We start from the raw sequence: 11839 nt of genomic DNA, 5'->3' as shown, positions 1-11839 counted from the left end.
TCTCTCTCTCTCTCTCTCTCTCTCTCTCTCTCTCTCTCTCAATAATAGATAAATGTAGTGATTTAAACTATGAAAGCCATCTTATGATGTGTATATACAATTATTTATCTTATAAGGAAAGGGCGTTAATAATGTTCATGTAACTTGTGCCCAATCCTCTTGCATTTTTTGGCAATAAAATATGTTTAAACTAATGAGCAAAAGGAACGGTTTACTACTAAGTTAAGATTGGCATGATGATTCAGATTTACATATCGTGAAGTTCCAATTTCTTTTTTATATTTTGTATTTTGCCGAAGTTTTATCGATTTTGAATTACAATAGATACATTTTTTTTACACTTCGGCATTCCCTTGTTTTCATCTGGTTACATTGTTTCCTATTTACTAGTACATTGAGATCACCTCTTCTATTTTATAAATGTATTTTCCCTTGCAGTTTTACTTTCTTGTCATTTAAACAAGTTTTGATTTGAGATTATGTAAAACCACTGATATTCTTATGGAAAGATGTCTCTTTTTACGTTTCAGCCAAAAAACATTTAAAGGGATGGAGGTGGGAAAGAAGATGGAGATACAATATATGTACAACACTTTGATCAAAAGTCTGCAATCATTCCTTTCGTACCGATTGTAAGTTTTAAGTGTACTTTAGTCACTGAATCGAATTCTGTTACCATGTATGTTGTACTGATGGTAAACGTTAAGTGTACTGTAGTCACTGATCAGAGGTCTGCATGATTAAAACGCCTTCTCAACCCATTAAAGTTCCGTTATAAGTTGTTGTAAACGCTTTTTCCTAAAAATATGTCCATATAGTACTTTGCACAAGTGCTTTATTTAGAAGCTTTGTGACATTGCGAATGGTTCAGCGTTTTTATCATTTTTCTTTTCGTTTTTCTTCTGCCAATATCTTAGGGCTATCAAAACAGTGGTCAATTGGCTGCGCATGGATTTCGTTTTTAACATAAAGTAAGTCATAACAAACTAACAGCTGTTCTATGATCATTCTCATTTTGCAGGTGTCCTGACAAACATGATGCCGACAAACTAGCTAGGACACTGCAACTTGTCCTGTCGTGATTTAAATAAAAGCCTTTTGAGGAGTAAATATCCGTTGTCTAAGGTGTTATTTATACTCACTGTAGAGTGATTATAATAATAATTAAGTAAGTAAGGTCAACGAAAAAGTGAAAACTATATTATTACCATTGCCATTTTTGTAACATAATTGTTTGAGTCCTTTTCAAAAGATGTATAAAAACAAATGTTGCGAACAATATTTTAACATTATATATAGTGAAAACAGAAAAACGGCATAAAGCGATCTTCGCCATTCAAAGCCTACATTTCACCAATGTTGCCACACAGGAGTTATAAATGCAAAACATCAAAATAAGTGTTCACCGTATGAGTCGTAAAGAAAACAATAAACTTTGAAAGATACATTCCAATGGAATTGCTCTAAGCTAGAAAAACTTCTCTTCGTTGCTTCATCTTCTAAATAGAAGTGTGAATGCTCTCAAAACGGAACCCTTTATCCTTAAAGCGGTCAAAATTGGAGAAAATATAACAATGAACACTCGGAAATCTGTAATATTAATTGCATTTATACAACAAAGACTTAAGCTCAGTATTACAGGGGTAAGTATAGATATTGCACTGTTCGATACTTAGCGTTAATTAAGCTAGATATTTTGTCCATCATTTGTACATAGGACGTTATTTCTCACATACTTATGTAATTGACATAAAAACATACTTAAGTAGATGAGTTAACAATCCCCTCTGATTTATATCTTTACTACATTCTTGATAATTTTAAGGATGTTTGAAGATAATAAGTTCCATTCTAGCTACATACATTTTGTATCGTCAAAATGAATGGCCAATCAACAGGTGGTTTTTGACAGTTTACCGAAAATTATCACTTTTCTTGTAATATCAGTGGTCGGACTTTAATCAGTTTGGAACTATGAATCATCGCATTGGTCACAAGGCAACGTTAAGAAAAATAAGGTATCATTAAAAAAATGTTAAAATCTCGGGGATGTCTTTAAGACAGGTGTTTTTATTGCTGGTATAACATGATAATAAAAAACATCAACCCTGCAAAATCGTAGTGTCTGAGCACAACCGTCCATATATTCTATAAAGAATAAACTCGTACCTGGTTACTTGCAAATAGTTATGTTGTTAAACTAAGTATTACCACATATAATTTTGTATTGCCTTGCTGATAATAAGGATACTACAGTAGTAACAAAATATTGTTTTAGTGATATTTTAGCTGTGTTGACACTGATAATAACAACATGCAGATACCCTTTTTGTTCTCTCAACCTTAGGACTTCACAATGGAACTTCATAAGTCGGATAACTTAATTCCCGTGTTCAGTGGAACCTCATTTGTCCTGGCAATTAGATTTCTTGTGAAATGCCCGGATTAATGTATCACCGTTATAAATCAGAAATTTTATCTAGTACCAGTACCATCCCTCTACAATTCCCAAAAATAAACCCAAATCATGGTTTCTGTTCCTTTACGATACCTCAAAATAATTGTTTTAATTCGAATAACTATATGATATTGTAGATTACAGTAAAGAAGGACCTGCTATCGCAAAAATGGTATCATGGTCTGATAATCAGTAATTATGATGATAGATAGGTAGAACCTGATTAACAAAACATCTCACTAAAACATGAAGTCTCTCAAAATTTATAAATGACATTTTAAGTGTAATTCGTTTCCGGGTAAAGGCATTTTCATCGTATAGTGACGTTGTCGTTGTTCATTCTGCACAGTTTTCAGTACGTATCAGCTGGTATTTTATTGGTCCATGGGTGTAGTATTTTGTTACTTTATGTAATTAATGTTTAATATTAATAACTATAATGAGCAACAATTCCAAGCCAATGGAAATTGAGTATGAATCCCTCGCACTACAATGCTTACGGCTAGTATGTTTGGATAGCAAATATATTTATGATATTGGTCAGCATTAATATATGCTGAATGCAAGTCAACTATACAACATCCGGATTTTCATTCCACATTACATTGATGTTTTCCTCCACAGAGGCGTTCGGACTGTTAACTGTATTTATCGAACTGTTGAACACTTTTGGCGGGACAGACATTTTTGCAACGGTTTTTTTCTTGGATGACGAACGTCTTACAGTTTCCGGTGGTTCCCATTTGAACATGAATTCCGATTGAGCATCTTCATCTTCAATCTCACTTCCGGTATCGTAACATGACGGAACATCATCAAGAGATGACTCTGTTTCCGCATAAGATGTGCGTTCTAGCTGTGTTGGCTCAGAATCCTCAAACCTTTCACTTGACACTGATGAAGCACGATGCTTCCGAAGTGACACTGTGGTGCTACCTTCGTTTTCCAACGAAGCATTGGGTTTCGCCAGGGACACCAAACTACCTTCAGTTTCGATAGAAGAGGTAGAAGTCATGAGAGAGTTTGCGGGAGAAATGGTGAAGGTGATCTTGATACCTCGAACGTAATCTTCCCCATCCGTTTCGCACATATGCAAAGCTTCACTATAATTGTCTGATTTTCTTAACTGATTCTCATTCAACCCCATATTGAATTTAAATGGGGAGTCGAGCTGCAGTTCCATAGGTATCATCGTCATTTTGTCTAGCGTTGATGCCAAAACCGTTTCCTCTTCAATCACATCCAAACACTGTAAAACGTTTGTATAACTGGCCGATAAGGAGGGGAGCTCGCCGATGACATGTCGGATTTTTAAAGGAAATCGGTCTTTCATCGATATAACATCAGATATTTTCCTCAGACCATCTGAACCCGCGGAATTGTCAGCTATTTCATAGAATTTACCACTCTTGGACAAGGGCAGTATCATCTTGTCATCCTTTTCATCGGTGCAAATGAGAAACTTTCCTCCCGTAATATTTTCCGTATTCACCTTAAGTGTTTTTTTAAGAGTTGCCGTTCCAGCTGTTTGTGATCCTTGCAGTACTTCGCCTGCTTCCATGTGCCGACTGTCTATTGTCTGAGGTTGCTTGCCGTCGGGTTCTCCATAAAGTGCGAGGTAGCTGAGACTGGAGGCCACATAGAACTTAGAAACTGGTCCCCCAGTCAGAGACGCTACCGACTTGTGCAGCTTTGGTCGTGAATAATCAGACTGCATAATATAAAACCAACCTATAAGAAAAAGCAAAAGTAATCAGAACTGGTTTACCTTATACAATGTTTAAGTACAGTTTAATGCTTATAAGCAGGTGATGTCAATACATGTCTATACTATAAGCATCGTGTGATGATCCGTTAACAACATGACCTAGTTAAAAATGGAAATTGCTTGCAATGTTTAGAAAAATGTCGTGTATTTTGTAAACCGAAAAAAAGGGATCAACACTTCAGCGAGTATCGCCACATAAATTTGAAATTATTTGATATTGTTTTGGAAGTTATCACACTTAACCAATATGAATTATAAACATTATTTCAGTGAGATTGTTACGCTATACATGTACATATTGTTTAAGAGATGTTCCAATAAACTACATTTATAGTACTATTGCCTACCCCCACCTGGTCATGCAGGGTAAAACGACTCGCCTGAAGTGACACCGAGAGTCAACTAATGTAAAACCGAACCTTTTCTTGTACGAAATAGGATATATACCAGTGCGTAAATAAAAGATTTTGATCACAAAGTGAAAGAAAACAGTTCCACATCGTCAATACATAGGAAAAATATCCGAACTGGATTGTGAACAATACGTGAACAGAGACACCTGAACAAAAAAAGGAACACACCAGAACTGTCACAGAAATAGGACGGTGAAAAGATTGCTCCGAAGTGTTTTTGCACCACAATGAAACCCGTTATGCTATACTTCCTGTTCCCCCATGAAAGTAAATAGGACATCTAAATGTACGATATTTGACACAGTTAACACTAGCCACGGGAAAAAATGAAATATAAGCTAGTGGAAATCAAGTCATGTTGACGACCGTAGATTATTGTTTTTCTTGATTGGAGGTTCCCACAAAGAAAAAAACCCTGATTAAGTAGGCTGTGGTTAGCAGGACTTATCAACTACGTAAACCCTACTACTTAAAACATGCCCTGTAACAGAGAATCAACTGTAAAATGTAAACTCCATATGTAGGAAAGATGACTATGATAATGAGGAAAGGAACGGCAAAGATAGTGTATTTAGAACCATTTACTGCACTTCAAATTATCAGCTAATGGAATATAAATGCCACTTATCTGCAGTAAATGAAATTGAGCAACAACTATCAATATATACAGATCAGGGGTAAACCCTGCTGAGCTTGATAACAAGTTAACGCAAACATCCTAAATTGAGTTTTTTGAGAAATTTCTTGAAATTTAACAACATGTTTGTATGTATGAATATTTTTTCACGCGATCATCCTATTCCTATGACACGTATTTTGAGTATGCATGTCGACACTGTTTGTAAGTATACTTAATTAAAGTTTTACTTTAACTTTGGCCTAGACTATTAACATTATATACATTTTCTGTTGTTTCAATATGTCATTTATTTAGTCTAGTACGTGCATTAGTGAACTTCCTTGATGTGTTTCCTTATCTCTCACGGGAATATATAAACACTTAGTTATCTAGTTCCAGAATGCCATGGAATTTGCCAATGTATAAGATTAAAATTAGATGAAAATAATCAGGAAAATGTTCGCTTGTCATACTGATGTTTTATATTTACACTTAGAGTCGACTTATGTGATCCCATACGTTCTTAATTTATTTTAATAAACCGGTCTGTATTCCATTGCTTGGAAAACCCTTGTTACTCATTTAAGTTGTCCAGAAAACCTATTACACTACAGATCATGCTCTCGGAGAGAGAGTGGCTGGTTGTTATTGTTATCGAGTCTCGTTAGGGTCATTACAGGGCGTGTGACAAAGAGGCGGAGAGAAGCGCTTCGGAATAAAGTCATCCAAGCATGTCACATACCATTTGTAAACAAAAATCATGATATTTTATATTCTGATCTGCAAATCTAACACTATGACATACAGGTACTATGCATTAAATTATTATATAGATGTCATTATTCGCACGGTGATCGTAAGATAAACATATAAATCTGCAATACAGTTACGAATTACGGATGTCTTCAGAGGTGAATGAGTTAATACTGACTACTGCACATGGGAACCAAATGACAACAGAAGAAATTTGATTAAGGGGACTTTCTATTAATTTAAATGGCTACTACGAAAGTGCGTTTATCAAACACTACACGGGCATACGATATAGAAGAAACTAGCTATTTGTGAGGATCATTGACATTTATATTGCACTATATGCACGTCCCTGGTATTGACGACAATCTTCCTTGTAGACGGTCATTATTCAGTAAACAAAGTCATCGGGTATATATTGACTTTGAAACCGTGTTTTCTGTTGTTAAACAGAGCGGAACGTCGTCCCCTCTGCTCTCTACACCAAACATTGAGAAAACATACAATTACCTCGGTATTATGTACCCGATCAAGCGATATGCTGGTATTTCACAAAACAGCCATGGGGGATTCACACTATAGTCAAACAGAGACATTGTGGTGGGCTACCGGTATACAGGTGAAACTCGACTTGTCTGAATGAACATTCCAAGCGTCCATTGCTGTTTATATTACCGAGTGGCTAGTCAAATGTTTGCAATAAAACATACTGTGAACTTTATTTGTACTGTGTTTTATGATCAACATGCCACACATTTGTATCGTATGTCGTAGATAGATATTTACACACCTGTGTATATGTATTATGTATAGTCACAGTACTACTCCGTATGAATTTTATGCATGATCATGATTTTTTTATGCATCCACTGTTTAATGAAATATGTGGCATTTTCTTTATATACCACCATACTTGTCTATGGGGCCTAATAAGACTTTTAATGATTTAAATGTTAGTTGCTATATATTTATTAAGAAACACGAATGCAAATTTGAGAAAAATGAAATATCCCTAAAACGTACCTTTTTCGAGCTAACGTACTCTGATATTGATGGACATTTTACATTGCCCATAATGGATAACATTAACAGCAAACAAAGACATAAAAGCTTAAAGCGAACGAATATATGGAAATTTTGAGATCAACACTTTTTAGTAAATAAAGATATTTTACCAATGACGATGAAACCTACTTTATACGTCATTTTTTCCATTGATGGAAAATAAATAGTTTGATTAAATAATAGATTGATTACGTACTTGATTGATCTATGGATTGTTTGCGTGATCGATATTACAATGACAGACAATCGGCATAAAAATGTCGTGCAGACCCAAAGGGTGATTTTGAATAATATTATGTTTTGATAAAACTTTCAAAAATTGACATAAAATTAAACCGACAATTCTGTATGAATTCCTTACCATCGTAATCTTCTGGAATGACCAGAACTGGACCAAATGCTTCGGACTGACCACTTGCATTTTTCTTGACACATCTGACGCGAAGTTTCTTGACCCTTCGGAAGCTGTGGAGCAACAATGGCTGTGAGAGGTCAAAGTGAAAGTCTTCCCAGTCCAATGGACAGGATTCGTAACAACACTTGACCACACAGGGCAGTTTAAATGCTGCCTCGATGCCACGTAAAGTGAATGATTGGGTACTCCATGTGAAATTTGTGGTCACACGATCGTGAGACTTCTTCACAACATTAACTTTCCACCTCAACATCGCTTTAAATATATTTCGTGAAAGTAATTGTCCATAGTTGTCTTGTGTTTTTTAAAGATATATTCCTTTGATACAATATAGTTCCTTCTTGTTGGAAATATGACATCAGTGTTTTATGGATATCACGCTAGTTTCAGCTGAGGATAACTGCAGCAAGAACATCTTGCGATGTTGTCCAGTTGTGGTCCTTATAATCCACACGGTGCTCTCATATAAAATGTGACTTATTAGTGTTTCAATAGTGTAGCTGTCATCGCTAACTGGAGATTGTCGATGTCACAGAGCACCGTTCAAGAACACACCTATCGATATTGCACTTTTCTTTACAAGATATGAACGCGATACTGTCAGTTTACTTGTTCACAATGTATAATCACACACTGTGTATACATTAAGCAAACAAGCCAAATTAACTTTACACCTCAGTACATATTTATATCTTGCGGCTAGATCTTCCATTACTAGCTTTGGATTCACAACTCCGTCACACGGTATAATGAATCGACAGATTGGGTTATGTAATGATACATGAGCTGGTATACAACTACATGTCAACGAATCCAGTCAACAATCCTGGTGATATCCACGGAACACTCTCAGAACAATCCGCCATCTTATGAGTTAATGTCTCGGAATTGTGTGTCAAGAATAGTCATCTGATGTTGAAGATTTGTAATACATGTGTATATCACTCCCATATAGAGAAAATGAATGACAACGCAGTAACGTGCTATATTAAACTACTTGTCACGCGAGTTAAACGTCTATCCACCATGTTTACTAATGTCTGTCTCAGCCCATTGGTCATGCTTCGGCGGCCACGTGGGTGAACCGCGGTCTCTTAACTTTGAATACAGGTTTGCATATATATATACCGTGCAATAAGCAAGTTGTATAGGAAACTCCGAGTGTCAGACATATGATAATTTCAAATATGACCTAAGACCTGTGGTATTTTTATCGATATGATTGGTAGATGTGATAAATAACCATTATAACAAGTCATCGAAACAAATATAACAACAGTGTGGAAATGGACATCAATTTGATAGCGACACCCTTTTCACCGTATGGTACATGTACGTACATAAATCTCGTGTTCACGAGATTTTTGCTACATATATGAAGCTTCAATGGAAATACAATTGTTATTTCATTGTAAAACTTTTCAGTTGTTAAAAACAGCTTTATGGAATACACAAAAAATTAACATTCGTTAATTTACAATACTTATTTTTCCGAGATTGAGAAGATATCAAATTACCTTTACAAAATCATTATGATTTAAGACTTGCAATAGCAATGATAAAAGAGAAGCACAATTTTACGCTCAGACAGAGAGTCTTTGGGCTCGAAGATCGGTTGGTCGACCATGTATAAACTGTGTTCGGAAATATTTTTGTTCAGTTAATAATTATCACAAATATTTCCCTTCCCTTTTTATGTTTTAAATAAGTTTGAGCTCGGGAATGGAACAAATACAAATTCATAATCTTTCTGAATAAAGCTTAACACATTCATTATTTCAAATCGAGACCTACATGACAGTATAAAATAAATAATATAACGCTCAATATATATAATTTACAATATACTAATATTTTATAAGGAGTTCCCTAACAAATATTTGTATCTTGGAATAAATTCTTTCAGATTGGGCGTAGCTAACGATACAAACTACTCTGGAGAGTAAACTAACCAAGGTAGTGATAGTGTAAAAGATTGTCGATTGTTCCTCAGGCGAACTGGAGGTTTTGTTCGAACCCGTAATGGAATTTAGGTGTAAGATACATATCTTCATAGACGTTGTGCCTTCTCGCTGTTCCTTTATACGTCCAATCATTGGAAATTATAGAGGTCTGAGATTTTAGTGGACTTTTTGAACAAAGGATTTTACAATAGCCCGGGGACTATTTCCGTTTATTTGACAACTACTGTACGCGACAGGTAATTAAATAAACATATTTACATTTTTTGGTGAAATTCCGAGAATTTTTAATGCAAAATATTATCAGTTAAAATGTATAGTTTATATCAAAATTGTTTAATTTAAAACCCTTTATCCTGGTTTGGTGTTTGGTGATGACTGTTTTGTACATCAGCGCCTGGTTTTATATTGAAATTTATGCATCTTGCTTCAATATACACCATTTCACTCGACCATTTTATTACCTCAACAAGTATCATTTTTCCTTAATACGAATTTTATTGAAAACAGGTTTTGATATTATATCAAACAGTCATTATATCAAATTTTATGAATGCATTACCCTGGTGTCATTATTGCTTCTATTAAGCTGGTTTTTACATTTATGTTAAATGCAGTTTGCAAATAAATACACAATTTACGCATCATGGCTCAAGTTTAAAACATTTTAAGAAATCTGTTCCAAACTGAGTGACGTTGCTGGAAACTTCTGTGTAAATTTCGCTTGACAAAAGAAGGCCTGTTCAGTGAATAAAAAAAACACTCGTGTGATTAAAATTCGCTTTTTTTTTTATTTACAAATGTTGCGAGTGAGCGACACAGTTTGTTAAGCATGAAATCCCTTATGCCAGAATTATGGCGGTTACGATATTGTTATGAATATGGTCTGGTTTTCAGATATTATCTATTTTGCACAACTGTGTGACACAGGGTAATGTGCTTACATTTCATTTCAGAATATTTTATTGTACTGGTCTTATGTACAAAAGGAATTGGGCAACAGGCATAGCCTATATAAGCCCTCTCCTTACAAAACATAACAGTACATACATATCATATAAATGTTACTTTTACAGATGTTTCTTTAAGTTTTAAAATAAGAGATTATTTGTACTTTGAATTTGATTTGACAATACATATTTCAAATATCGCAATTGTTGTAAGAGAGATTATTTTACAAAGCTATTTGAGAATCTAATAAAAACGTCTGGTGTCTCTAATGTGCTTACATCGTACGAAGTTTCTAATATGTTTTCTTTAAAACTTCAGGTAGCGTTAAAGTTTCCTCTTTTTCTGTCAGGCTAGATCTTTTTTATTTATTTGAGATATCTCCATTAATCTTGCGATTTACCTTAAGATGGGTTCAGCTTAATAACCTTTATATTTATATTGTTGATTGATTCTGTGACGCAACAGTGTTAGTGAGAACAGCTTCTGTTCATTTACCCGAATGATAAAGAGCACGTCTTCAAAGTATTTTGCATATACTCAAAATAGAGCACGAAAAGCGTACACGTGAAGAAATGATATAAATATCAATTTTGACCATACCAATGCATTTGTTTATTGGTACTTTCTTTATCTCTCAAGCATGTATGCTTATATTTTTATAATCTTTCTGTTCGTAACACATTTAAAACAAATGGGACAGAGCACCGACTGCAGTTAGACAAAATTCCACTAATTTACATATACAGATAGCATAGACTATTTAACCACGAAGAACATGTATTTAAGGGATCAGGCATAATCAGAGTCTGAACGCAGATACATTTAGTATATACCGCTAATATTTAATATTTTACCCTAACGAACATCTCTCAAATATTCTATAAAGTAGACATGAAATATATATCAAGACTTGTAAAATCGTTATAGTGACCTATATTATAGTGTATTACATTCGATATCATATTGCTGCCAGAAGTGTTAATTGCCAAAAATAAATGATGTGACGCTAATTTGTGATCTGTGATATAAAAACGGGAACAACAACTTCGTTACACATTCTTTCCCTCCGTGCATTTTCTTATACTAACTTGGCACATGTTTTAAAGGGATTTTTCCTTGTATTTTAGAAAGAAAAGCGGTACTGGAATATATTGTATTTCTACAGCTTTTTTCAATATTAGGGTGATAACAAAATACAAATCTTTCCAATATCGTTTCTTTCTCAATTTGTTACTAGATGTAGTTAACCAGTGATTAAAATTATGAGACTTTTGTTTGTCACATACACTATTTACTGAGGGGTTAACATTTCTCAGTATAAACATATTTGTACAATACTTATCCATGCCTCTTGGTTGGTACACAAAAACAAATGTAACTGTTCTTGTTCTTCTTTAAAACCCTTGTATGACTTTTACTACTGGCTCGGTCAGCCC

At 34.6% G+C, this 11839-nt stretch overlaps 1 protein-coding gene across 1 annotated transcript; it reads right to left on the bottom strand.

Moving 5' to 3' along the window:
• Positions 1 to 1588: 1588 nt before the first annotated feature.
• On the bottom strand, positions 1589 to 8581 carry LOC110457546. Its single transcript, XM_021508876.1, has 2 exons — positions 7438 to 8581; positions 1589 to 4189 (listed from the first exon to the last, which is right to left on the bottom strand). Exons 1-2 carry the CDS (start codon positions 7742 to 7744, stop codon positions 3030 to 3032), a joined length of 1467 nt encoding a protein of 488 aa, XP_021364551.1. The 5' UTR covers positions 7745 to 8581; the 3' UTR covers positions 1589 to 3029.
• Positions 8582 to 11839: the final 3258 nt, after the last annotated feature.

Source organism: Mizuhopecten yessoensis, unplaced genomic scaffold (assembly GCF_002113885.1).
Source record: "Mizuhopecten yessoensis strain PY_sf001 unplaced genomic scaffold, ASM211388v2 scaffold9207, whole genome shotgun sequence".
Lineage (NCBI taxonomy): Eukaryota > Metazoa > Mollusca > Bivalvia > Pectinida > Pectinidae > Mizuhopecten > Mizuhopecten yessoensis.
This window is presented reverse-complemented; position numbering and strand designations above follow the sequence as displayed.